At 51.4% G+C, this 26,592-nt stretch overlaps 10 protein-coding genes across 10 annotated transcripts; 6 read left to right on the top strand and 4 right to left on the bottom strand.

Moving 5' to 3' along the window:
- Window positions 1-282: 282 nt before the first annotated feature.
- On the bottom strand, window positions 283-1,571 carry STEHIDRAFT_51545 (glycoside hydrolase; the record flags this gene model as incomplete). The annotated part of the gene is made up of 7 exons (XM_007300419.1): window positions 283-521; window positions 580-601; window positions 664-757; window positions 811-900; window positions 960-1,097; window positions 1,330-1,415; window positions 1,488-1,571. Coding segments are annotated over 7 exons (753 nt in total), but the record flags the coding sequence as incomplete, so codon positions are not given.
- A 1,900-nt stretch (window positions 1,572-3,471) lies between these two features.
- On the bottom strand, window positions 3,472-4,686 carry STEHIDRAFT_50679 (uncharacterized protein; the record flags this gene model as incomplete). The annotated part of the gene is made up of 3 exons (XM_007300338.1): window positions 3,472-4,096; window positions 4,163-4,440; window positions 4,516-4,686. 3 exons carry the CDS (start codon window positions 4,684-4,686, stop codon window positions 3,472-3,474), a joined length of 1,074 nt encoding a protein of 357 aa, XP_007300400.1.
- A 1,751-nt stretch (window positions 4,687-6,437) lies between these two features.
- Window positions 6,438-8,287, top strand: STEHIDRAFT_144973 (acid protease). The gene is made up of 7 exons (XM_007300794.1): window positions 6,438-6,665; window positions 6,723-6,904; window positions 6,959-7,158; window positions 7,221-7,490; window positions 7,562-7,745; window positions 7,801-7,947; window positions 7,999-8,287. The coding sequence occupies exons 1-7, from the start codon at window positions 6,478-6,480 to the stop codon at window positions 8,088-8,090; spliced, it is 1,263 nt and encodes a 420-aa protein (XP_007300856.1). The 5' UTR covers window positions 6,438-6,477; the 3' UTR covers window positions 8,091-8,287.
- An 817-nt stretch (window positions 8,288-9,104) lies between these two features.
- On the top strand, window positions 9,105-10,766 carry STEHIDRAFT_108387 (acid protease; the record flags this gene model as incomplete). Its single annotated transcript, XM_007300793.1, has 7 exons — window positions 9,105-9,292; window positions 9,354-9,541; window positions 9,599-9,798; window positions 9,860-10,129; window positions 10,202-10,385; window positions 10,447-10,596; window positions 10,675-10,766. 7 exons carry the CDS (start codon window positions 9,105-9,107, stop codon window positions 10,764-10,766), a joined length of 1,272 nt encoding a protein of 423 aa, XP_007300855.1.
- A 1,114-nt stretch (window positions 10,767-11,880) lies between these two features.
- STEHIDRAFT_118836 (Cerato-platanin) lies at window positions 11,881-12,679 on the top strand. The gene is made up of 2 exons (XM_007300792.1): window positions 11,881-12,446; window positions 12,519-12,679. Exon 1 carries the CDS (start codon window positions 11,979-11,981, stop codon window positions 12,429-12,431), a length of 453 nt encoding a protein of 150 aa, XP_007300854.1. The 5' UTR covers window positions 11,881-11,978; the 3' UTR covers window positions 12,432-12,446; window positions 12,519-12,679.
- Window positions 12,667-13,600, bottom strand: STEHIDRAFT_73934 (CKS-domain-containing protein). Its single transcript, XM_007300499.1, has 3 exons — window positions 13,496-13,600; window positions 13,200-13,396; window positions 12,667-13,114 (listed from the first exon to the last, which is right to left on the bottom strand). The coding sequence occupies exons 1-3, from the start codon at window positions 13,555-13,557 to the stop codon at window positions 12,969-12,971; spliced, it is 405 nt and encodes a 134-aa protein (XP_007300561.1). The 5' UTR covers window positions 13,558-13,600; the 3' UTR covers window positions 12,667-12,968.
- Window positions 13,601-13,878: 278 nt separating this feature from the next.
- Window positions 13,879-21,147, top strand: STEHIDRAFT_153553 (P-loop containing nucleoside triphosphate hydrolase protein; the record flags this gene model as incomplete). The annotated part of the gene is made up of 38 exons (XM_007300791.1): window positions 13,879-14,029; window positions 14,085-14,309; window positions 14,362-14,598; window positions 14,667-14,797; window positions 14,871-14,880; window positions 14,933-14,954; window positions 15,017-15,104; window positions 15,161-15,221; window positions 15,274-15,346; window positions 15,403-15,412; window positions 15,471-15,502; window positions 15,562-15,613; window positions 15,668-15,841; window positions 15,926-16,097; window positions 16,161-16,248; window positions 16,308-16,342; window positions 16,400-16,512; window positions 16,575-16,599; window positions 16,658-16,755; window positions 16,821-16,836; window positions 16,910-17,313; window positions 17,370-17,390; window positions 17,448-17,495; window positions 17,554-17,579; window positions 17,632-17,668; window positions 17,728-17,817; window positions 17,885-17,993; window positions 18,043-18,103; window positions 18,161-18,238; window positions 18,307-18,313; window positions 18,364-18,432; window positions 18,495-18,772; window positions 18,824-18,911; window positions 18,968-19,063; window positions 19,119-19,227; window positions 19,280-19,409; window positions 19,565-20,405; window positions 20,470-21,147. The coding sequence occupies 38 exons, from the start codon at window positions 13,879-13,881 to the stop codon at window positions 21,145-21,147; spliced, it is 4,983 nt and encodes a 1,660-aa protein (XP_007300853.1).
- Window positions 21,148-21,158: 11 nt separating this feature from the next.
- Window positions 21,159-22,905, bottom strand: STEHIDRAFT_144968 (uncharacterized protein; the record flags this gene model as incomplete). Its single annotated transcript, XM_007300790.1, has 2 exons — window positions 21,159-22,462; window positions 22,531-22,905. The coding sequence occupies 2 exons, from the start codon at window positions 22,903-22,905 to the stop codon at window positions 21,299-21,301; spliced, it is 1,539 nt and encodes a 512-aa protein (XP_007300852.1). The 3' UTR covers window positions 21,159-21,298.
- A 363-nt stretch (window positions 22,906-23,268) lies between these two features.
- Window positions 23,269-24,105, top strand: STEHIDRAFT_50322 (ubiquitin carboxyl-terminal hydrolase; the record flags this gene model as incomplete). The annotated part of the gene is made up of 2 exons (XM_007300314.1): window positions 23,269-23,662; window positions 23,726-24,105. 2 exons carry the CDS (start codon window positions 23,269-23,271, stop codon window positions 24,103-24,105), a joined length of 774 nt encoding a protein of 257 aa, XP_007300376.1.
- A 716-nt stretch (window positions 24,106-24,821) lies between these two features.
- Window positions 24,822-26,309, top strand: STEHIDRAFT_52083 (uncharacterized protein; the record flags this gene model as incomplete). The annotated part of the gene is made up of 3 exons (XM_007300456.1): window positions 24,822-25,037; window positions 25,096-25,863; window positions 25,947-26,309. Coding segments are annotated over 3 exons (1,347 nt in total), but the record flags the coding sequence as incomplete, so codon positions are not given.
- Between the last annotated feature and the right edge of the window lie 283 nt (window positions 26,310-26,592).

Raw genomic sequence — 26,592 nt, 5'->3', positions numbered from 1 at the left:
GGTAGTGGCGGAGGAAGATGGCACGCCAATGGATATCGAGGCAGAGACGGAGATGACAGCGGAGGATGAAGAAGCGTGGCCAGCGGAGGAAGTCTTGGTGGAAGTCTTGGTAGAAGACTTGGACGTCGATGTAGCTGATGCAGACTTGGAGGAGGAAGACGACGATGACGAGCCGCCATTCGCGAGGGCCGACTTGATGGCAGAGTCAAAGCGGTCATTGTCTGGAAAGGATAACAAGTCAGGACAGGGGTTAATCAGGACAGGGGTTAATCGGGAAAGGTATCAGAACTGACTGTAAGCCTCCGAAACGTCCCAAAGCATCACACCACCGAAAGACGAGTACTTGTCACGGTTCTCCTGTGCGATCTGGGCAAGGGTGTCGGCGTCGACGTAGCCCGAACCAGCCGCCGATGAAGAGGCAGGAGCACCGATATACACCTTGACATCTGGGTTGGGAGAGGACTTGGCCCATTTGTCCCAGGTTGCAAAGTTCCAGCCAGACGTTGACGCCGCAGTGAGACCTGTTCGACACATATAATTAGTACACGCTGGGATCGTAAGAACTCGTCAGATCCGTACCGCAAGAGGGGTTGTTGTAGAACTGATTTCACGTTTTAAAAGGTTAGTTCCGCTTCCCAGAATCCTGCGAGACCAACCGCTCACCTGTACATAGACAGCGTCAAACCCTACGCTAGAAAGAACCTCTCCGATGTACGCATCAGGGTATGGGCACTGTGGAGCACCAGTCACGTAGTACCTGGACATCTATGCTAAGTAGAGTATAAAGCATCCAAATAAATGCTAACTTACGTCTTGTCTGCACTGTCGGTATGGGTACGAAGCTGGGTGACGAATGCGGCGTAACCGGCTCCGTCGCCGGACTCGAGGTCCAGGTCCACACTACATTCACAAAAGCGTTTAACAACGGCGAAAGGACCACAAAGCCATGGTCTACATACCCATCGAGAATTGCATCACCGAAAGGCCTAGTGTCGGAGGAGCCGCCGAGAAAAGAGTTCCAGATGGTGTCCGCAAAGGTCTTGCCCTGGCTGTCACCAGAAAGAATGACCGAAGACGTAGCGCCACCAATACTGAGCCTGTAGGGAGCGAACAATACATCAGAACACGACAATCGAAAGTTTGTATATGCAACCATCCGCCGCCGCGAAGGCTGCAGGACCTCGCGTCACATTGCCCTTTTCGGCAGGTTGTCCCAAACAGGACATGGCCGCGACTTTCGTCACCCAATTTGGGAGTTTACATTCCCAGGTCCTGCAACCCGCGAACAGGCGGATGACTGCAAGCATGGGTGTATTGTAAGTAACGAACGTGATGGTCTTTCCCTTAGCCTGGCAGGCCTTGATATCTGTGGCCATGTCAGAACAATCGTTGCTCCCACCGCTTGAGCTACAAATCTGTTTATCACGTTTTATGATGGTCAGGTCTGCATTTCATGCGCAGGTGGAGAACTCATGGAGCAAACTGACGTTGGAGAAATCGACGGTCGGTAAATCATCGTCGCCGAAAGCGGTGCTCAGAAAAGCCAACGGAATGGTATCGATGCTGTCATCCTGTGAAATGGAAGACAGTCGTTCAAAACAGACAATAGGCAACCAAGCATGGAAATATGCACTAGCCTGGCAGTAATGGTCCAACCTCTCTTGATTGCCTGCAGAGTCCTGACCCCAGTAGCTATTGGAGTGTCAGATCAGTATCAAAATAAACAGACAAAACGGCGAACTTCCTTACACAGCGACCTGAAATAAGTCCAAGTATAAAGCCAATCAGACAGGGTGAAACACAAAAGCTAAACACAACGCACGTTGTCGTTCCGGCTCATGTCGAAAGCCTGAACTAAAGATGGCATGACAGCCACAACCGCGATGGCGATAGATTGGAATTGAGAAAACATTTTTGACTGTTCTCGCAGTTTTCGGGTCGGATTCGAAATTTGGAGCTCGGGCCCGGAAAGAAGGTGGGTTCAAAAGAGGGAGGTTGTACAAAGAATGAAGGAAGTGAATCGCCCAGATGGAGAAAAACGCGGGGTTGAGGAGGAGGAGGGGAGGCGGACGAGAGGGAAAGGGCTGGGGAAGGTAAGGGGAAAGAACGACGAAGCGTCGGTGGCTTGTTCGATCTGTTCGACGCGCTCTCATATACGCTCGGAGAGGGCCGTGCCTTGGGTCCACAACGGCAATGTTCTCCCGTCAGAGCGCAAACGCCAACCCGCCGGGGAACAGCACTACCCATTTGGGGCTATAAATAGCGACTAGTCTTCGCATCTGCATTCCTGATCTGCGCTGCGCTTCGACCCCACGCCGAACGGACAAATTCAACCGTTTCCCCACAAACCATTCCACATCGTTGGCGAAGTGCACGACGTTGACTGACAGTTACCAGAGAAAATGCTCGAAAATAAGAGAGGTCTCTGGAGTAAGGACCAAAGGCCTTCGGAATACCGCATCAAAGGATCAATCACACCAGAGCCTCGAGGGGTTTGCCACGTCCAAGCGCAGTGCCCCGGATGACCCCAACGCGATGAACCTTAGAACATGGATGCGGCAGTGCTGAGCGCTGAGCGGCCATAACGCCCGTATACACTTACGTTCATGAAGTGCAAAGTTGCCAGCGTGCAGACGAAGCCTGAGTTCGCCAGCATTCCTGACCGCAACTAAAATCATAAACACCGAGGGCTTCAAAATTTCATGGCCCCACACCTCTGATCAACAGCTTTGAATTCAAGAAGATTCAAGGGTGCGATTTGCAACATAAACATATCTTCTGTCACACGCGAAAGCACTCACCTCTTTAGAGCACTGAATATAGAAGGTGGATCCCTGATGGGGATGGCTCCGTGATTGCCTTCCCAAGTAGGGACGGGAAAGATCGGAGGCAAACTTTCTCACTGTCGCGGTCTGCCATTTTAGTAAACGTTCCCGAGTATCGGAGAGAAAGAGAGCCTAAAAACAAATCACACCACCTCATACTCGGCCTTGATACTACCAAATATGTTGTTCGATGACAGCATCCAGACGGACAGTAGATCTTTGACAGGTTCGAGGACGTTCGAGTTTCGTTCGAGTGCGTATGATGCAGGGTTAGGGCGCAGTGTTCAAGCCCTAAGAGGCTGCAGTAGTCGTCACGATGACCGTAATGGAGACCTCCAAGGGGTCACCATGATGGACCAAAGGGGATTAAAGAAACAAAAGGCGCACCTAGCCAGGAGAACACACGGGCGCAATTCCCGCGACGTTGACAAAAAGCACTCAAGATCAATAAGAACACACAAATAAAAACTTTACATGTACATTGTCGAGCAAACCTACGGAATGACGCCGCGAGGCCAATACCCGCTACAACTTAGGCCGCGACTCAGAATTGGCGAAATTGAAGACCTCCGGCTCGAACTCCGTGAACACATCCCAATTTCTCAGCAGTTTGATATCGTCAGGGGCCTGTTTGGCTCCATCAGTATCAGCACGAGAAACACAGCGACCGACAACGTGCCACCGAGTAGAGTGGCCCATTGACGGCAGATGGGAGATGAAACGATGATGCGATGATGGAGAGTGTACGCACCCCATTCTTGCCCCACAAAACCAGACTTCGATGCATCCTCCCTTTGCTCCCACCTCTCCTCTCATCCCCCTCATACGCCAACACCGCCCTTCCCTTCATCTCTTCACCATGCTGCTGAACCAACTCCTCCTCCGCGATCGGAATTCGCCTCGGGTTGATGACCATCCTTCCAAAGTAACCACCCGAGAGCGTTCTGACTTTCTCGATTTGCTCTTGTGTGGTGGAGTGCGGACTGGCGGAGTTGGAGAAGATAGAGGCGAGCGTGGCGATGAGGTAGTATTGTGGTGGGAAGAGGCTGATGGGGTCCGTGGTGGAGGTGGTAGTGGAGTGGAAACGGGAGATGATGTCTGATGGGTGGATGAATTTCGCGGAGAGGACTTCATGCGCTCCGTCTGGTGTAGGTAGCCGGTGCTGCGTTTGTCCGTGCGTAAAGGTTTGGCTGCTTACAGTGGAGGCAATGGTGGATGAAGAGGAAGAGGTTGAGCCAAGGAAAGAAACGTAGAAACGAGTGTAAAACCGTCTGATATATCACATCGAATTCAAATATCAGCCTACACAAAGTAGAGAGAAAAGACAGGGGACGGACCTCGGTATCCCCACAGGTGTAACCCACTCCGTGAACGGCAGCAACCCCTTGACATCCGGACTTAGCCCATTATGCTTCAAGAAATCCTTGAAGAGAAGTTTCTGTGAGTGAATTGCATCGCGCGCCGCATCAAGGTCCGCGTCGTCCAACACTGATGACCCATCCTGAGACTTTGACGTAGAAGCAAGCAATATTCCAGACTCTTCAAATGTCTCCCTTATTGCTGTCATCTCAAGCGAAACATCTTGTCTCGAATCGTAGTTACCCCCTGGGAACACCTGCGTGACATGAGCCGCAAATACGTCGTCAACAACGGCATTGAAGCAAATAGGAGTATATAGAGGTAGACGCACATGGACACCCGCAAACGACTTTGCCTGTACATTCCTCTGCACTAATAAGATCTCATTGCTGGAGTTGATTACTATGACGCTTGCAGAGGGCCGTGGGATGCTTGGTGTACTGCCACGCTGTGCTTTCGAGTTCGGCGTCGTTGTTGAGGACGATGTTGCGCTGGGCGACATAGTACTCAGAAGACGTAGAGACGATAATGATGTTGAGCTAGCTGAGCAGGTGTTGGGATAATGAGAGCGTAAGGAAGAGCGAGTCAAGTGCAGCCTGCGAGCGGAGGCGAGCCAGTAGTTTGAGAGTTGCAAGGAGGGCATGTGATAGGCTCGGGACAAGAGACGGCGGGCTTTCGCCTACGAGTCGTCAACAGGTTGGCTAAGGCAGCTAAATGGTCATGAATATGTGTTTGCTGAGGACATGGATCTCCGCTCAACAAAGGAAACAAAATGAAGAAGAGAACAAGGCGGTCGACAAGGTGGGGATCCTGCAGGATGGGAGAGGGTGGGTGGCGGTGGCAATGTTCCAACAACACGTGCTGAGCACAGCCACCGCATGTTATCCTTGGCCATGGCGGGGACTCAGAGTACTCAGACTCCAACCAACGCCCCTCGCTAGTTCACCCATCACGTAGAGTTCTGCCTTATATTTTCTTGGTTACTGGAAATCCTTTTCTCATGAGGCCAGCTAGCTTTTTGGGGCTGAAGTGACCTGAGTCTTGGGATTACTCGAGCTCAACCTTAAAAGAGCTCACACTAAGTAATTGATTCTGGAACAGCACGCATCTTGAAGACTGGCTCTTTTTTTCGTGCAGAAGTCCTTGGGCACGAGTACCCTCGTTATTCTCCTTCTCGTCTCTGATCTAGGCAATTCTCACCACATGGTTCTCGGTGCATACCCGTCCTCAATTCTATCTATCGCTATCATCTTCACTAGGTCTTTGCTTACCTCTTGCTATGCATCTCACTACCGGTGTCGTACCGGACCTTCTCGCATCAACATAGCCGTCTTTCCATACGCCAGTGGAGGCATGCATATGGAAGCTTTTGTGAACCTTGTGGAGGAGACACACCTCCTAACTCTCCTATCCAGACAGCGGCGTACATTCCCGGCTAACTTTGACGTTCGGAGCCTGGACACCTATACTTCTTGCTCAGTGTTCGTACTACTACAACCGGGCGGAATGCGTCCTTTATTTGGCCAGACGATTCGTCGAAATTCACGACAAAGTCAAAGACAACACCAATACAAACAGCACAGCCCGCAGAGACACGAGAACATAAGCAGGAACATGGAAGATCTGTCAAAGCGGAACGAGAACCTCGCTGAGATTCTCTTCAAATCTTAGGAGGAAGGTGGGCCAGAGATCATAGCGCTCGATGTGGGATGGTGAGGGTTTGGGACGTGAACAGTCGCCCGGTGAGATTGATATTGCGACTTCAAGTTCGCCGTAGCATGCCACCCGAGCTGTCTTATCCTCTTCACCGCTTTTCGAATCCTCCGAGCCGGGTCTTCAGACTCCCGTTGCTAGGCGTTTCGCTCCTTTCTAGGTAGATAAAACGCCAAGCCCGTCCCCGCTTCATGATGGAAGTTGAAGCTATTTTGAGCACTCTTGCTTTCTCGATCATCCCGCTCACGCATGGAAGAACTCGATATCTTGCGGTCGAGGAAGGTTGGGCGAAGGTGAACGCATGATTGGCTTCTTCTAGGGTGACGTCTTTCGTTGAAACATGCTCTGACGGGCAGATCGTCCCCGCTAAGCATGTCTCTCCGACTGTAATTGGCCTCGGGAAGGCACATGAGGATGTCTCAAATCTCGGACTGTCAGCCGCGCGGTCGTATTCACTAGAAGTCCATCAACAGTCCTGAATGAGGGAAGGCGTTCAGGTATAAAAGCCCTGTTGAGTATACCAGGATTCTTCACCATCGCCACCTCCATTCACCGGCATACCTCCAGAGCCCATTTAGCCATGTACTTCTCTCCGGCCTTCGTCCTTGCTGCTCTCCCATTCTTGGCCTCAGCCACCCCTGTCGCCGAGCGTGTTGAGGCTCGTTCTTCATCTATCACCGTTCCGCTCGCCAAACGCAGCGCACTCCATAACCAGGATGGGACCGTGAACACGAAGCTGCTTCGTACTAGCGTGTCTCGCTCGGTTTCGTACGTGGTCCACTTGAGCTCATCAGTGCCTATGCTCATATCTCTGGAATCTTGCAGGAAGATTTCCAAGGGCTTTGAAAATTACGAGAAGAACACTGGCTCCCCTCACCCACTTGCATCTGGCATGAAGGCCGCTCCCTCCAACAAGAGGGCTACCGGCAGCGACGCCCTCACCGATGACGAAGCCGAGCTCTGGTATGGTACGATCTCTGTTGGGACTCCCGCCACGAAATACACTGGTAAGCGGGATTTCATCTTGCGTCAGGAATACGCATTCTAACGACGCTCTCTAGTCGACTTCGACACCGGGTCTAGCGATCTGTTCCTTCCCGGCCCCGACTGCGACTCTTCGTGCTCGGGCCACACGACCTATGATCCTTCCTCGAGCTCAACTTCCAACGACGTCGGCAAGACCTTCTCGCTTTCCTACGGCGATGGGTCCACCGTTAGCGGCGAGCAGTACACAGACACCGTCACCATCGCTGGATTGACCGTCAGTCTCCTGCCAGACATATGAACTTTGGGGCACGTATTGATCATACTGATTGTTCACAGGCTACTAAGCAAACTCTCGGCGCCGCAAAGACGTATTCCTCTGGGTTTGAAAGCTCCAACTTCCCGGCCGATGGCCTTATGGGCATGGGTTTTAAGAGCATCTCGGACTACAACGCCAACCCGGTCTTCCAAACGCTTGTTGCCAACGACGCAGTCGATGACTCGGTATTTTCCTTCAAGCTTTCGTCGAGCGGAGCTTCCCTTTTCGTTGGTGGATCGGACACTAGTCTCTACAGTGGCGACTTCACCTACGTGCCTGTTACACAGGAGGTGCGCGTCTCTATCTATGTCCACGTTCCAACGAGGCAATACTAACGGGTGTCAATCCTGCTGCATTGCAGGGGTACTGGCAGGTTGATCTGGACGGCGTCGCGGTGGATGGGGAAATTGTTGTTAACTCAATCTCTTCCATCATCGACACTGGTACCACCCAGATCGTCGGCGACGAGGATAACGTCGCTGCTGTCTACAAGCAGATTTCTGGTGCCACCGAAGCTTCCCAGTACGGTGACGGGATCTACACCAGTACGTCCACTCTTCCCTCATTCTCAATCACGGCGCTAACCATTGACCCTGACAGTCCCTTGTGATTTCAACACCCCGTTGTCGTTGACATTCGGTGGTCAAGAGTTCACCGTCGACCCTAGCACCTTCAACCTGGGCAAAGCTGACTCCAGCGGCTCGGCTTGTATCGGCGGTCTTGCCTCAGACTCTTCGTTAACTAACGGTAAGTCCCACTCACCGTTGCTCATGGCTAGTACTGATGTATTTCCTACAGAGTTCTGGATTGTCGGCGATGTGTTCTTGCAGAACGTGTACACCGCGTTCGATGTTGGAAACTCGCAGGTTGGATTCGCTACGCTTGCTTAAGGATGCAGTGGAGTTTGGATGGATGCGTTATGCCACTGATTGCTGAGACTCTTCCTGTTTTGCATTTGCTTCCCGTCTCACTGGTCTTACGAACTGTTATGGCATACGTTATTGTTGTAGTTGTTGCGTTTCTGTCCTCGCAATTAGATACTTTCCTGCTTCGGGTTTCTTAGTCGAAAGAAACATGCGTTCGAGTGGACCCGATGCTACCATGTTTTATTCTCTCTCCTAAGTAGGCAATGTTTCTGATCCGCTCAGCTTGCTGAGTCTGGTAGCCATAACTGGACTCGGATATGAATTCTCCGGCAAACTCCGGTCCATATTTCGAAGAATGATTGCTTCACCGTTTCCCCATGCTCCATCACTTTCGCCACACCACTCATTTCATCGAGTCTCAATTTCCATACTCTTCGAGCTTCGAACAGTTGCACGATGCAGCACTACTTACGTGACACGTGGGAGTAGATGTATACCTACCCCGATGCCAAGCCAGTCTATCAACCCCACATTCAGCGGTTGCCTGCGGTTGCCCAGGCGTTAGATCGTTCACCAGGCTTTTATGCTGTGAGAGAGCACTCATGATCAAGAGACTTCTTCATACTCGCATGCGCTCGCCAAAGCGTCGCACTCTTTATTAGGCCCTCGGAAGAGCCTTGCACCCCGGTCTATCGCAATAACCCTTGTCCTAGGAGCCCCCTCTGCGCGACCTGATGCAGATGTCTTGCTGTCGATGAATCATGATGGCGGCTAACGTACGTCTCGCCAGTAGTCTGTGACGTCGTGCGCGGAACCATTTTCAGACGGGTACATGTCGTCCTCGCGACGTCCTCTGCCACTGAGGAAGAAGCATGGGATGTTTCGATATAGTTGTGGTGCTCCCGGAAGAAGTTAAGCGCTCGTACCGAAGCAGGGCTCTTTGTTGTGGGTATATAAGAACCCCTGAATGGTTCGCTACCCTCTAGCGTGTTCCCCTTCGTTCTTCCTCACCACACATTCCTTACAGCCTCGTCAGTCATGTACTTCTCTCCTGCTTTCGTCCTTGCTGCCCTCCCTTTCTTGACTGCCGCCACTCCCGTCTCCGAGGCCCTCAAAGCTCGCTCCAGCTCCACTGGCATCTCACTCTCTAAACGCCCTGGACTCCGAAACGACGATGGGACTGTGAACACGGCGGTTCTTCGCTCCAGTCAGGCCCTCTCGATCTCGTGCGTATTGAATTTGATCGTATCGTGAATTCTAGCTCATCTCGCATTGCGCCTACTTTAGAAAGATTGCGAAGGGCTTTGCTGCTTATGAGAAGAATATTGGATCCCCACACCCACTTGCGGCTGGGTTGAGCGCCGCTCTTCCCTCAAAGAGAGATGACGGTAGCGGCAGCGACCCGCTTGTTGACTACGGTGCCCAGCTGTGGTTCGGTTCGATCTCCGTGGGTACCCCCGCCACGATATATACGGGTAAGCAGACGCACTGTGTGGCGTAGGAGATGTTTTGGTTGACCACATCTACTCCAGTCGACTTCGATACCGGATCCAGCGACCTTTTCCTCCCTGGACCCGACTGCGGTGTTTCATGCAAAGACCACACGGCCTACAATCCTTCCAACAGCTCGACTTCGGCGAAGGTTGGCCAGCCATTCTCGCTCACTTACGGCGATGGCTCCTCGGTCAGTGGCGATCAATACACTGATACCGTCACTATCGCTGGTTTGTCTGTGCGTCATCCCCTGGGCATTCATCCGCGTATAATCCTGTACTCACAGTTGCCGCCCGCAGGCTACGAATCAAACCCTCGGCGCCGCATCGACATACTCCACGAGTTTTGAGAGCACCTCTTTCCCAGCTGATGGACTCATGGGCATGGGATTCAAGAGCATCTCAGATTATGGCGCCAACCCAGTTTTCCAGACTCTTGTAGCCGAAGGCCAGGTCGACCAGCCTGTTTTCTCATTCAAGCTTTCTTCGAGCCACGCGGAGCTTTTCCTCGGCGGAACGGACAACAGTGATGTCAGTGGCGATTTCACATATGTCCCTGTCACAGAGGAGGTGCGTATCTTTCGTTGTTCTTGTGCATCTACTTCTTTATACTCAATTCTAATCTGGTGTTATGCCATGCAGGGATACTGGCAGGTCGACCTGGACAGCGTCGCGCTGAACGGCAACACCACTGTTTCTCAAATCTCTTCCATCATCGACACTGGCACCACCCAGATCCTTGGTGATACCACCAACGTCGCTGCCATCTACGCGCAAATCCCTGGCGCCGCTTTGGCCCCGGAGGAAGGCGACGGAATCTACACCAGTATGGCCCCTCTAACTAAGCCCCATCTCTGGTTCGATGCTGACGAAGTTTTGCACTGTAGTACCCTGCGACTTCAACTCCACCCTCTCGCTCACGTTTGGCGGTACCGCATTCTCTGTCAACGCCAGTACCTTCAATCTTGGACAACTTAGCTCAAACGACTCGTCCACTTGCATTGGTGGTCTTGGTGCGCAATCCCAGCTCACGAACCGTGAGTTCACTTCCAATGCCACCGTTCTATATCTTCGAACGCCATGCCCCTGATCAAAACTGACGTTCTTTGTAACAGGTTTCTGGGTCGTAGGTGATGTATTCTTGCAGAACGTTTACACCGAGTTCGATGTTGGAAACTCGCAGGTTGGATTCGCTACGTTGGTCTGAGGACATCCTGACGGACTTTGCATGAACTCTTTTGAACCATGACTGCCTGCTTCGTGCAACGACTATCTTTTGAGTATTCATACGTATACCATCTCCTGATTTCAATTTTATACCCGCGATCCGTCGTTGTTCAAATCCCCCATCGGCTTTCTATGCCTTTTGCTCGAAGGGCCTCGAGTGAGAGCAACAATATCCTCATCCTAAGTGGAAGGGTGACCTTGCTGGCAAATTTAAATTCATATACCACGCAACGATGTTGTTTATCAGTTATCTTCTCTGTGACATATCAGAGGACTGCTTGGACTGATGCTCGAGAGGATACCACACCGGCTGGGCCATGGCCACTTCCGGCAATCTCCGAGTGGTTATGTTGAGATTTTGTGCATTCTCCTGCGGGCCCTTCCTTCACCACACATTCCCCTCATGCCGACCTCATGCCAAATATATTGGCCACAGCCTAGTCTGCGCCATTCACCAATCATTGCGTCTCTAGACCTTGACGGGACACTTCGCACGAAGCCCGAGCCTGAAAGTGTTCACAGCGACTACTCAAAGGCCGTCCTCCTCCTGTCTTTAAGTTGGTCACGACTGGACTCACTATTAACGCTCCTCCATGTAACAACGGCCGCACGACCTGAAGATCGACCACTTCGTGATGAATTTGCGTAGCAATTCTGTGCTTCACGGCCTGATGATCCCGTGGATCGCAAAGAGGTCTTTTTTGTGTGGCTCTTGGGGTGTTCACATGTCCAGCTGTCTCGCTCGTCTACGACTTCTTGAGCTTCGACGGGTTCTATCTACTGGTCATCGTGGAGTTTTCCCATGGACATATTCTTCACGAAGTTACCCTGTAGAGCTTGCTAGAGCCCATGAATGACGCGGCTAGAGCTCTTGTACTGCATCTTCTTACGGCAAATGACCTGCCGCCTTATGACACACACTGCCCGAACGGCCATTGCGATCGAGTCTGCTGGGCTCGGTCTATTGCTTCCCCTCCGTGACTGGACTACTCTTCAATGCAAGCCGAGGTCCGGTGACCTCATCGTCTTGTAGTCGTCTTCTAAGGCAAGTATAAATACTAGTCCGTCGTAGAGCTTAGACTCAGCGCCCAGCTCTCCTTCTACTATCACCTCTCTCCTCTTACTCCTTCTTTTAAACTCCTCGTTCGCGCTCGTAAACAGAACCGTCAATATCATTACGATGCAGTTCACCATGACCACCTTCCTCCCCACCTTCTTCGCGTTCGCGATCCTCACTCTCACCTCGCTTGTCGCCGCCCAAACCACTCAAACCATCCGCTACGACACAAACTATGACACGTCCTCCAACTCCCTCTCAACCGTCGCTTGTTCCGACGGCACGAACGGTCTCCTCACCAAGGGCTACAGCACCTTCGGCTCCCTCCCCGACTTCCCTTACATCGGAGCGGCCGGTGCCGTCGAGGGTTGGAACTCGGCGAGCTGTGGAACTTGTTGGAGGTTGACGTACACCCCTAGTTCGGGAACGAGCTACAGTGTGGTGGTTTTGGCGATGGATCATGCGGATGACGGGTTTAACATCTCCGAGGAGGCGTTGAACGAGTTGACGGGTGGACAAGCAGAGGCGGCGGGGACTGTGCAGGCGACTGTGGAACAGGTTGATGCGAGCGAGTGTGGGTTGGCGTAATGAAACGAAATTATTGTGGGTACCTTCCCCGTGCTGTATTGCCTTCACGTTTCATCGAGCACTCATGGGGACGTGTATGAACTGTAGATCCGCTTGACACACTGCTTTGGACCTTTGCTTTGAACTTCTCTTTTGGTTGTTGTGCCTCTCATGGACCTCATCACGGACTTCATCACGGACTATAATTTGACTCACGGACCTCACATCTACGATGCATTCTTTTGCAGTCTCTTTCGTTCTAATAAAATAATGCTCTTCAGTTGCGGTCTGAATGCAAGACACAATCGAACCGAAATACAACGATCTATCATGAGTCATAGAGTACGTACGAAAGCGGCAGGCAAGACAAGGACGGAACGAGATATGGGCCATCCGGCAACGACAGTGAGACAAAACGGACATATGCAGATGTATACCAGAGATAATACAGAGGAAGTGAAGGGCGAGTTGACCTGGAGGATAGCTGAAATATGCGGCGGTCACGACGACGGAATCCACGCCACAATCAACGAGCTCGAATGCACCTAAGATTGGAGACTACTTCTTTCGCACATTCCTCGTCGCTGCCTTCCCATTTGCGTACTGCTGTTGTTGTTGCTCGTAAGCTGCCTGCTGCTGTCGCTGAGCAAGCTGTGCGTCGAAGTTCTTCTCCCGTCTGAAGAGCAGAACATGTGGTTCCGGCGCTGCACGCCACAGCCCACCATCCCGTTCCAGCGTGAGCTACACGCTCAACGACGACGTGGATCAAAGCTCGGCGTAACGACGTACCATGTACCTCGTAGTGCACCCATCCCAGACTCTGCGTGATTCCGATTCCTCTCCACTCAGCCTCCGAAAGCAGACGCAGCGTGCCAGAGTCATCGTCACTGAAGTATTCCTTTGGGATGATCTTGAAGAGGGGTTTGGGGAGTATGACGTGACGATACTCATATTGATCATCTGAGTACCGGTCGGAGTAGTGAATCCTGGACGAGAATTCCGACAGCGGGACATCAAACACCATGACACAAAGAACTAAATCAGTATCAGTGTGGCGGGACATCATATAGAGAAGAGAGACGCACTTCTCGATGTATTCATCAATTTTCTTCTGATCAAGTTGTGGCTGTTGACTTCTCGAGGCCATGCTTGAATAATAGGAGAGATGGTGATGGTTGGGTATAGAGAGGGATGCGGTGCGTTGATAGGGACAAGGAGAACTATAAGGGGCACGCGAGACGCTCAAAGCACTTGAATGGCATGCGTGACAGACGCGTTGGGTAACAGAGTCACCATAGCAGGTGATGAGTCACAATGAGTCACATGATGAAAGCAGTCGACGCGTTTCTTCTCGGGACCGACGCGACGGTCTTCCTTCTTTAGTACCTCCATCATATCCAGCCCAGGCATCCGTCTTGAAAAGGCTGACTCGACCTAGGGTATATCGAAGTGAGCGATTTTGGCTGGCATGGTGCACCCAGGCAACGGTGCCTATGGCTACCACGGCATGGACGACGAGGAGATGTATGATATGACATACTATGCGGCAGGCCCATCGGGCTCCAGCGGTGGTCACTTCGATGAGCGCGACCTCATCGATGACATGATTGAGGAGATAGGTATATGCCATTGTCTTTTGCTCTATGTGATGTCGATTCCTTATCGTCGGGTTAGAGAATTCAACCCCGTCTCCTCCCGAGAGGCGCCCCTATAACTATTCACAGCCACAACATTTTCGTGAAGAGATCTCCGAATATGAAGACGACTACTCCACGCATATGTCTCCTCAGCAATTTCAACCGCCGCAGACGTACCACCAGGAAATGCCGTCCATGACACATCGCCCGGTTTTTGGGTCGTCCTCGAGCCGAGCGCCTGCGCGGCCCTTTGTGACCCCTAGTACAGTGTCTTCTAAAGAAAGACGGGCAATGCGTTGACCACATTCCAACAGATAATTTTCCTCGTCCTCCAGTCAACAATGCCTCATCCAACTTCCAGCGTTCCGGGCACTCAGGTCAAACTTCCAACCGTTTCTCACCACCCTCCGTCCATGCCCAGCATGCCAATCCCTTTACACCTCGCAATAATCAGAACTCCCGGCCACCTCATGCAAACCCATACAACGCGCCTCCTTCTTCACCGCCACAGGGCCCCAGTAGCATTAGACTTCGTCCGGTCTCGGACCTTCGTACGTGATTGCCCTCTTGCGTTCTCGTCAATCGTGCTCTTATAGGTCGATATATGCGCATATATTAGCTGATATGTACCGAGGGCTCTTCAAGTTTGGTGTCTTCAACGCTATACAGTCCTCCTGCTACGATACGGCGAGTCTGCTTGTCTTTCATGCGATGAACAGGAGGTTGATTCTCGAATATGCAGATCATGCAGTCAGAAGATAACTTGGTGAGCATGTGGTTTTTTGAACTATTTTTCTACGCATATATTGACATGCGTCAACAGGTTGTTAGCGGTGAGTATATGCGCGGTCCTTGTGGGGAGTAATGAACTAACCAGCACACCAGCCCCTACTGGCAGTGGAAAAACGTAGGTCTACGTTGTCTAACCTCATCCCATCCTGCTATACCTCAAATTATGCATGCATACAGGGTGCTCTTCGAGCTAGCAATGCTTCGAATGCTCACCAACTCAGGTCAAAGTTCGTCAGCCAAATGCGTCTATATGGCACCGACAAAGGTATCGTTTATTCGTATCCCGATCGTCCATCACAAACTTATGAACTTGGATGGAAGGCGTTATGCTCGGAACGATGCAAAGATTGGATCGAGAAGTTTGAGCCGCTTGGGATCAAATGTAAGCCACTCGATATCCTCGGCGAGAACGCCTTCGCTCACGACTTATGCAGGCTGCGAATTAACTGGAGATACTGTTCATTTCGGTAAGAGCGCCTGGGGCGACGCCAAAAATGCCACTATCATGTAAGAACAAGTTTCTTCGGTTGACCTCAAAATTCAGCTGACGAAGGCTCTGACAGCGTCACAACTGTTCGTCTCCACGGATTTCATGGCTCAGTCCTATCACACGTTCTGATCTTGACTTTAGTGTGAGAAATGGGATAGTTTGACCCGAAGCTGGTACGTATATTTCTTCCAACACGCATACATTGAAGTTCTGACTGCTTTTGCACTTACAGGCGCGATCACGGCCAAATACTGTCGCAGGTTCAGCTCTGCCTTGTGGATGAGGTATGCAATTTTCTGCTTCTATCTTCTGAAGCGCTCACTGAGTGCCCGGTCTAGGTTCATATTCTGAATGAATCCCGCGGAAGCACCCTCGAGGTCGTCATCTCTCGTATGAAGGCTCGCGGCTCGGCCGTCCGTTTCGTCACCGTCTCCGCCACCGTACCCAACATAGATGACGTGGCTCGTTGGATCGGCGGCAAGGATGCTATCGGTCCGGCTAGAGTATTCCAGGTAGGTCCTTCTTCTCATTCTCAGGTTTCATTCTCGAGCATGAGCGACTGACTGATCGATATCCAACCTTGTCGGTCAATCCAGTTCGGGGAAGAGTACAGACCATGCAAGCTCACGCGTCACGTCTACGGCTTTCAAAAGAGCAGGAACACGAACGATTTCCAGTTCGCCCATACACTTGACAATCGACTATTCCCTATTTTGCAGAGGCATTCAACGCAGAAGCCGATGCTTGTGTTTTGTGCGACTAGGAAAGGTCTGTCTACGCAGTGTTTCGACTTCCGTCTAGATTCGCTCTTGACCTGAGTCGACTCGATAGGCGTTCTGACGACCGCGGAGACGATCCTGAAGGAGTACGAGAAGGCGAAGGAGTCGAAGCAGAACCTTCCTTGGCAGGTCCCTCGACGGTAGGACTCCACGCTTGCTTGCTTTGACGACTTACTGAGCGTTTGTTTTTCTCTTGAAGGATCGAGCAAACCTTTCAGGACCAGCGCCTCGCTAGTGCGTACTTGCAATCCTCCGCGTTATATCATGTTAGCTAATCTGAACGCTACACAGAACTAGCTCAAGCAGGAATCGGTGTTCATCATGCAGGGCTGAATATACAAGACCGTAAGACGACGGAGGGCCTGTTTCTAAGCAAAACATTGAGGGTCGTTGTCGCTACTTCGGTTCGTCTCTCTGCGCTCAATCAGATGGTTTATTGCCTCTGACAAGAGTCCTGTTCGGTAAGACACTGGCGGTTGGTGTCAATCTTCGTGTGTACACTTTCACCTGCTTTGTTAAGTACTTTGGCGCTGATTATAATTTGACTAGCCGCACACGTTGTCGTTGTAAAAGGTGTGAAGATCTTCCAGAACAATGTTAGCCAGGAGTATTCGGACCTGGACATGATGCAGATGATCGGACGTGCGGTAAGTAGCTCTGTGTTTAACGCCCTCAACGATTTCCCGCTCATTACTCCACTCCGCGGTCGCAGGGACGGCCCCAATTCGGTATGTTTGGTTCAACTTGCACTTCTTTCCAGGTGCTCCAATCCTGATCGTTGATGTTTCTGCCCTCAACCAGACAAGGACGGCATCGCCATCATCATGTGTGAATCTGAGCTTGAACACAAGTACACAGACCTCGTCGCCGGAAAATCCATCCTCGAATCATCTCTGCACGTCAATCTCGCGGAGCATATCAACGCTGAAGTCGGCCTTGGAACGATCACCAGTGCTGAGAGTGCGAAATCTTGGATCCACAGCTCCTTCCTTTACCAACGCATCTTGAAGAACCCGAAATACTATCGCATCAAGCAGGGTAGTAACACGGAAGAGGGAGTCGAGCAGAACCATGGCGTAGACGAGATTGTTGATGGGATGGTGGTAAAGACGGTTGAGAGTCTGATCAAGGCGGAATTGTTACTTGGAGGCGAAGGGGAGGAGGACGAATTGGTCCATAGTCAATATGGCGAAGTTATGGCGAAGGTAAGCTGGGATGTTGCACGATCCTCTTAGCTTGTGCTGATTTCTATGGTGAATAGTTCTACATTCGACAGGCGACAGTGAGTTGTCGTCTTAATAATATGTGTCACCATACCGACTATATTACTTGGTTTCAGATGGCGATTATCATTAATCTCCCCGAGAAAGCTACTCTTCGTGAGATGGTGAGAAGGTCTCAGACCGTAAGTTCTAGCACCAAAAGCTGACTCATTCTGCTCATAGCTCGAAGCCATCTCTGCATCGGAAGAGTACGTCTACGTCTGTTCTATATGGTATGACATGAGCTCAAACCCCTCTAAGACTTTCAGACTTGAAGATTCGAGCAGGAGAAAAAGCGGTACGTTCCAGTGGCTCACTAGTCGAGAGAACTCCCTACGAGTGCATTAGTTTATCTAGGTTTATCGCAAGCTCCGCGAGCAGGACGAGATACGCTTCAGGATTTCGAAGGTTGAGAAGACGCCGGACAAGATCTTCTTGCTCATCCAAGTTTGTTGTCAATGCTTCGTGTCAACCCTCTCTCGTGTTCATGTGTCCCATTCGTCTCTCTGTGAAGGCCGTTCTCGGTGGAGTATCCCTCAACACACCTGAATATAAGGTTGGAGACAGTCAACCACATCTCGAGGCGTTTTCCGTCTTTCGCCACGTTAGTCGGATAGCTAGAGGTATGTTCGGAGAGTCATGGTCGAGCTCAGGTTCTAATCTCTTTCTCAGCGATCGTCGAGGTTGGATTAGCCAAGCAGTCGGGTGCCCAAGTTAAAAACGGCCTAGAGCTGTGAGTCACACTTCCTCCATACTTTCGAACCAAGCTTAGCTACCGATTTATGATCAGGGTGCGTATCCTCAACGCAAAGGCTTGGGATGATCGTGCCGTAGTGTTTCGCCAGATTGAGAAACTCGGAGATAAATCGTAGAGCTATAAATTCTTCACAACCCCTTCTGTAATAGATAGCCGCCGCTGACACTTTTGCATTACAGGATCAAGGTATACTGGATGGCCTCGGCGTGGTGTACTCTTCTGATTACTTTGTTCAGGTTCTAGCTGAGAACGGCATCACGACCTTCGCGGCCTTGCGTAAAGTCGATCCTCTCCGCCTCGAAGTCGTAAGTGCTCTAACATTCGTTCACCATACCAGCTTCTTGACTATCAATTGTCTTTCGCTTAGCTACTAAACCGCAAACAACCAGGCGCCGGCCTCCAAATTCTCAACCGCGTCGCCGAACTCCCGCAGTACTTCCTGACAATCAAAGAAGTCAGCGTCACTTCCACCGACGGCTTCAACCCGGTGGAAGTTGACATATCAGTTGAATGTGGGTTGATACTCGACCCCTCGAACGCCACGACCAAGTCAAAGAAGCCGAAAGGCGCACCAGCTTTCGATATGACTGCTGTGGTGACTACGACGTCTCCTGACCTCGACTACGTCGATTTCCGAAGGATACCGTGCGTTTTTGTCTTTTGTCAGTATTTAGAGGAGCTAATGATGGCCTATAGGACCAAGGTGCTCAAGGATAAGAAGACCTTCGTGATCACAGCGCATCTTACGAAGCCGAGTCAGTCTATCCAAGTTTGCATAGCCTCTGTGCGTTCACGCTTCGAGTTATCCATGGTCTGTATTCTTCTCAGTGTTCTCTGCAGGAAAATATCGCTGGTGTAAGCGTTACCAAGCTATACCGCCCGAAAGTCGACAGTAAACAGTTTCCAGTAATGGATACTCGACCGCGTAACGCTGTGGTATGTGAGGTTGAATCTCTTGTTACACCATGCTTAAAATCGTACTCCTCTACAGGAGATGACACTTGAAGGTTTGGAAGACGATCCAAACTTCTGGGATGACATGAACGCGGACGAAGAGGAGATCCCCGTCCGTCCCTTGAAAGACTTGACGACTTCGAAGAGTAGGCCCGTTCTTCATATTCCTCTCCGTTTATACCGAAACTACTCGCACAGGTAAAGGCGACGAGCCACATGCGGCCAAAGGAAAAGTCACGCGGAAGAAGGCTACGGTGGCGTCAAGGTCGTCAACAGACGATGAGGCTGAAATCCGGCTACCCAAGAAGTTGGCGAATGGGAAATATGCGTGAGCATCCACGTACATCAATTCAACTTTTCATGGGCTGACATGCGAGTAGATGCAACCACCTTTGCAAGGACAAGACAAGTTGTCGCCACATGTGGTCTGTACATCCTTTGGTTAGAGGTCGGAAACTCACCGTTGTCCGCTTCCAGCTGTAGAGATGGGCTCGACAAACCTCCCCCTCAACCGAAGAAGGGAAGCACTACTCAAGCTAATGGCGGTAAGGCGACCGCCACATCCAAAACTTCGAAGCCGTGCACTACCACAAAGGGCAAGGACAAGGGAAAGGACAATGATCAAGGGTGGCGCAAACCGAAGCCATCGACATCGACCTCTACAAAGAAACCCACCTCCGCTCGCTCAGACCACGACCTTAAACAACTTGAGGCTCTTCACGAGAGAACTGGTGTCACCTCGAACCTCAATCTTACGAAGGGCAAGCGCATCAAGCTACACGAGTCTTTTGATGATCATGTCGACCCTCCGTCCTCAGCCCTCTCTCCTATTGCTTCAGCTCCTGCCTCACATCCTCGTTCCCGCCGTCCTCGTCCTCCTCGTCCTTCCTTTGATCTAGAGTTTTCTAACCTTGCCGACAAGGACACGGATAATCGAGGCCGCAACTTGGCTGACATCTCCGATGCTGACGATGACGACCTGCCTGATGCCCGGGAGCTCATCCAATCAGCTACACAGAAGAGGCCAATTAATTCTTCTGGCGCGAACAAGGAATCCTCACCGTCGACTAACTACGACGACATTGAAATCGACGCCCTCATCGCTGAGACGAACTTTGACGATGTTTTGGATCTCACTATGTTTCCTTCCTCGCCTCGTCGTGAGACTTCTGTGACACTCGAATCTAGTCCTCCTCAGAAGAAGCGAAAGCTAGCTGTTGATGCTCCTGATACCTCCTCTCGTACCAAGCGAGTCAAGATGTTGCATCCGCCGGTCGCTGCCATCTCTTCGTTACCCCCTCCGAGGAAGCAGCACAGCGCGAAGGTACGATTCACAGACACCTTGGTGTGCGCGCTGACTGGCTTAATTCATACTTACTGCATGATAGCCTCTATTTGCGCCAGAGACCTCAGAGGAAGACAATGAGGTCGACGAGCTACTCCCGTCTCCGGTGAAGGAACAGTTGGCTACTCCGCACGCCACCGCCACACGCCCACCATGGTTCAAGACCGACGAAGATCAAGGGTTTGTTCTCGACGAAAGCCTGTTCAAGGTCATAGATAAAGCTTCGACTCCGTCGAGCCCAGCGCCGAAGGTCGACTCTTCATCTTATGCGAACGTAGTAAAGACCCAGAAGAGCGATGGGGTGACAGAAGAGGGTATGGACATGGGTGGCGTGGACAGAGGAAAGCAGGGCGGTTACGGATGGAAGAGAGAGGACCGACCAGTTACGCGACCGTCGCTCTTCAAGACTGAGGAACGTTCACACACTCAGAGCAGCTTCGGCTCCTCCTTACATCGCGACTTGGTACCTGGAGCATCGACGACCAAGACCGAACCCGCACGCTTCTCCTTCCTTGATAGGTTGAACAAACCAGTAGCGCAAAAATCTCGACCTTTCGCTATTCCTGCTGTACCCACCGCACGTCCAACCAGCCCTTCGAAGCCAAGAGAAGTGGTGGACAAGTCGATCTCGCGTCCTTGGGGGGATCCGTTGGCGGAGCTGGATGCGTTCTTGGCGAGTGGTGCTATTCGGATCGTCGATAAATTTGAGGATGAAGAATGAGCAAAGCAGAGTAGAGCAACGGTGCGGTGTATGATTATTATGCAAGCAGTATGAATGTTGTATTACCATCTGGATCAGTGCAGAATCACGATTCATCCATCCCGTCCCGAGTCTGACCACAGAAGGGTTACCCCAGAACCAAGAGCACACTCTAGAGTATATTGGCGCCTCCAGCTTCCTCAGCCTCCCCGTCCTTGCCCGTCCGTTTTGGATCAACGAACACCCTCAGGGCACCCTCCATCCTCTCATCCCACTCCACCGGACTACCCGGCCTCACGATATCCCAACCCTTCTCATCCGCTCTCCATCTCAACTCCTTCTTCATCCTCTCCGCCCTCAATTCCACTTCGGTCGGTGGTGGAACTGCAAGCTCGTCTTTGGTGGGCTCTCGCTCTCGACGAGCGAGCGCACGAGCGGTTGCGAGTTTCTCTGGGAGTTCTTTGTAGAATTTCTCTCGCTTCCTTTGGATATCGGAGGGGATGGAAGCGGTATTGGATCTATAGAAGGCTTCGGCTGCAGCGTCAAAGCTGAGGTGACCAAGTATAGAGGGGGAAGGGGTTGAGGATTCGGAAGGTAGGGATTCGGATACGAAGGGAGAGGCAGGAGCGACGAATGGTTCTGTTTCATTCATGATAATGCGGTAGGCAGCTTCGGCACCAGCCTTGACCTTGGTGCGCTCGTTGAAGAAGTCCCAGATCATGTAAGGAATTTGGGTGAATCCAATGTGGTTCACGAAGGGAACGAGAAGGAGAGGCGGTTGTGGTGGTATGCGGGCCGGAGGGGCAATGTCAGCAGCTGGGTCCTTCTTCTCGGGAGTTGGCGAAGGAGTAGAGGAAGTTGGGGCACGTAAAGACATGGGAGAAAACATTCCTGGAGGGCGTGAAGAGGGTAAACGGGACGCTGTGGGGATAGGTTCATCGTCGGCTAGTGCGGAAGTGTCGACTGCCTGAACAGCAGAGCTCTCCGCAGATTCCACTTCATCAAAATGAGTGTCGTTTACCAATTCTCTCGAAAGTTGTTCCTCGGCATCAATCCTCGCAGGACTCTCCACCCATCCTCTTCGCAGACCAGCCATGTACTCCTTGAACGCTGGTCGTCCGACCAAGATAGTTCCGCCCTCCATCTTCCGACGCATCCGGGCTTCGGGAGTATCTTGCATCATGATGGGCATGTTGGTTTGGGCTTGCCAAGGAGCTTCGAGACCGGCCGCGATACGACGTTCTGTCTTGATATCGTTTGCGATGCGAGTAGCGAGCTCGCCATGTCGCTTGCCAGCGATCATCTCATAGTCGACAGCAGCAGCAACGAGGATGGGCTAATGAGTTTCCAAAGTTTAAATGAGACATGTCGTCAGCTTCGGGAGAGAAAGAGAGTAGGGCGGACCTTCACATACTTCCTAAAGTACTTCGTACTCCGGTCCCAATCTTCGTCTCCCGGCCACTTCGCACCATACACCGTCACCTTCCTCAAATGCCCCATACTGTGAAGTGGCTCCTCGCTCAGAGACTTCACTTTGTCACAATACTCCTCCCTTATCCTCTTACATTCCCGCCGGTCATACAGGTAGCATCCAACCGCCGTAGACGTTACGCCGATGAAAATAAGCCAGTTCCGGGAGGGAAGCTTTGGACGTTTTTCAAGCCATGAAGGCGGTATGCCAGTATATTGAAGAGCCGACCGGAGGCCCGAGATTTGTTTTGGGATGGACGGAGGGGGAGTGGCAGAAGAGGATGACGAGGCTTGTGGTGGTGAGGACATGCCAGTTTCCTGAAAGTTTCGGTGTCGACGCGTGCGGGACCGGTTCCATATCTGCTGACGTAACACGCGTCGTTCCGGTGCCACACGGACAGGCCAAAGCGTGGGAATGTGTCCAAAATGTGTCACGCCACTATAAAAGCCCTTCCTTTGTCTGCCACAGCTATCTCCCATCTCTCTTTCGTTCCACCACATCAGTAGAGAAATCCGGCTGCGCTCAGTCACATCACCCTTCGCATTCACTTGTCCAGATCACAACCTAAATACCAGCAGTCATCACCCCGCGCGCCACTGGTTCATCTCCAAACCATTATTGTTCGTGTTATCTGCATTGCCAGCTGCTGACACGAAACAGTTTCCATTACCATGTCTTCAAAATATACCGCGAACACATATGATCCATACCTTGAGCCACCAATTCCTATCAAGGCTTACATCCCACTGGAATCCAACCCCGAAGTCTTTACCCAATTGCTTCGCAACCTTGGTGCACCCTCGCTCGAGTTTCAGGATGTTTTCTCCATCGATGACCCCGATCTGATGGCCATAGTCACGCGTCCTGTCCTTGCTTTGGTCCTCGTGTTCCCGACCTCGGAGATCTACGAGAAACATAAAGCAGCTGAAGAAGCTACACGTTCAGCCTATGAAGGCATGGGCCCTGGCGAGGATGTGATCTGGTTCAAGCAGACCATTCACAATGCGTGTGGACTCTATGGAATTCTTCATGCTATCTCGAACGGTCCTGCTCGCGATTACATCGGTACGAGCCGCTCTATCATATGACACCGACCTTTGTTCGCTAATCACTCAAATATTCTTATAGAACCTGATTCTATCCTATCCCGTCTTATCGAAGAGTGTATCCCTTGCGACTCCGATATCCGTGCTATGCGTCTCGAATTCTCAGACGAGCTCGAAGATGCTTACACAGTTGCTGCGCTTCAAGGCCAGTCCGCCGTTCCCGAAGATGCGAATGCTGAAGTCGACTTCCACTACATCGCCTTCGTACGCTCGCACAAGAATGGACGGCTTTATGAGATGGATGGTGATAAAAAGGGGCCGATCGATCTCGGTATACAGTTGACCGAGGGTAAGGATATGATGGAGGAAGATGCAGTGTTAGGAGTTGTGCGTAAGTTCATGGCGATGGAGAAAAAAGATTTGCGTTTCAATCTCATGGCGCTCACACCCAAAGTAGTGTAATTCTTTGGAAAGTATCAAAGTTCCACATTTATTTGTACATACCTTTCAGTTCCATTTTCCTAACAAGCTTTGTTGTGCACGATGCTGCCCGCACTCCAGATTGGGATATATAGTACCTTTGCCGCTCTAGTAATATATAGTTCTACTTTTGCATCTTCTTTCCTGGGATCGATTATAATGTCCCCATTAGGTATGAAGGTGGAACATAGATGAGAATGGTGTCCTCTCATTTGTTGGCGCGGTCGAAGCCGGTGGTAGCCACAGTGACACCACGCCACACCAACATCGCCGAAAACCGGTTCTCTGGCTGTGTCTGTCTCCGACAACTCAAACATCATCGTCGCCAACTCATCGGAAACACATGTCGTCGTTGTCTTTCGTCCCTCACTCGCTCAAGAAACGTCCCAAGACTTCCGCCTCGACAACACTAGCGTCTGTCACAGGCCCATCCACCTTTGCTTCCACATCTATACTAGAAAGAAATGCAGAAGTTTCAACGCCCGTTGATGACGAGCCAGCAGTTCTATTGTCTCTAACGCTTTCCGACTTTGCGCTAGCAGCAGATCCAGCTCTTCGCGATCCGAATCATGACGGATGTTGGTTGCTAAACATAACCTCTTGTATCTTATTGAAAGCTAACTTGCTTGACTGTAGACATCGTGCTGAACAATCTGTTGCACGCGGCAACAGCCTTTGCCGGCGTCGACCCTCTACCCACGGAAGCCACCATTATCAAGTCTCTCCGAACGCACGCTAACGACAGATTTGATGTGCGGATGATCCTCGCTGGTGTAGCCTCCAGATCTGCACGACATGGTCGTCTTGATACTGGTGGCTACGAGGTTCGAAGGAAAGACTGGCAAGAAGTCGTGCAACACATGAAAGATGGAACATTCACGCGGACTCACTGGCAAAAGAGAACAATATATATCGTGAATATGGTTCATCTCGCACTCGTACCGCTCGCTGACTTGGACTCACATCTTACAGGAAAATATCCCGCTCTCCTCCCGGACGATGGGCGGAATAACACGTCTTGTGGCGTCTCTGCTGTCGTCCGACTCCGGACCCTCGAACATTAACGCCAAGTATGAGGAGGTCCAACACATACACTTCCCTCCGCATTATCAAGACGACTCGAAAAGAGTCGGCGCCACTTCTCAAAAATGCAAGGGCTTTGCTCTTATTACTCTGTCTACGGTCGAATCCGTGGACAAACTTGTTTGTGAGTGGCCCTGGGAAGGCGCGAGTGAACGTACTGCATCGCGGACAGATTCTTCGGATCCTGTTGTCAAGGACGCTTCAGATTCCATGCTTCGAGTGCTTACGAAGGCCAGCTGGGATGCTCTGCAGGATGAGTATGTGTCGTATCGCGACAAGCTACTCGCAGAGATCGCGTCCAAGGCAGAAACCGCTCCTACTGTCCCAGGGCCGTCATCGTCTCGTATTACACATCCCAAAGCTACAACATCGAATCAACAAGCCTCTAATCACGAACACCAGCCTGCTAGACGCGAAACTTCCAAGCCAACGGGCCCTCCGCCACCACCACACGAACTCGAACGCAGCGCCACAATCTCCCCCTCTTCGCCTTTCCCTCCCCGTTGCCTTGTTTTCGTGCGCAATATCCATCCCGAAACCAACAAGACTACGCTCAAAACGCTTTTTGGTACAGCATTCGCAACTAACGGAACAGAAGGAAAGCAAGCCGCAACCGAAGGAATCGACTACGTCGATTTCACCAAGGGTCTTGATACAGTGCGTCTCTCAGACTTATTGTCTATTTCCTGGTCTCAATTATCGCTTTCCGCTGACTTGATATCTTCTCCTGGTATTAACAGTGCCACCTTCGCCTTGCCACACCTTCACATGCGAAAACTCTCGTCGCGCACTTCACCTCCTCTTCAGGGTCCGGGCTTTACATACAACACGACCCCCTAGAGTCGAAGCTCTCTGATGTGGCTTCTTCTGAAGATGCTAAGCCAACAAGACGTCCGCTGATAATGGAACTCGTGACGGGTCGCCCAGAGGCGTTGTATTGGGAAAGAGTACCGGAGAAGGTACGGAGGGGGGCTGTGATGAGAGCGATCGCACTTTCGAGTGACGATGACACAGAGGCGAGGGGCGGTATGGATGGTAATATGGTGGGTAGAGACATGTCGAAGGATGAGGGAAGGGGGAGGAAAAGAAGAAGAAACAAGTGATTTCCTACAATTATCAGGACCTCAGGCTACTAAACACCGTCTCCCGTGTACATCATCGAGCCCTAGACAATTGCTATCACTAATTTACGGGCAATTTCTACAAGTAGCAGGACATAACGAAGAGATATATCATTCGCAAAGAACGATGCACTGCGAGAAACAGAGTCGTATTCAGACCTACTTCTCGTCAGTACCGGCGAAGATGAGGGGCAGCGATGAGTGAGCGTGTACGAGGCAACCGAAAGCCGTTGGAAGTTTTTAGAGAAATGGTTCTGATATTTCT

Source organism: Stereum hirsutum (assembly GCF_000264905.1).
Source record: "Stereum hirsutum FP-91666 SS1 unplaced genomic scaffold STEHIscaffold_3, whole genome shotgun sequence".
In the NCBI taxonomy this organism is placed as follows: domain Eukaryota; kingdom Fungi; phylum Basidiomycota; class Agaricomycetes; order Russulales; family Stereaceae; genus Stereum; species Stereum hirsutum.
Note: the sequence above shows the minus strand (reverse complement) of the source record. Positions and strands in the feature narration are given on the sequence as shown.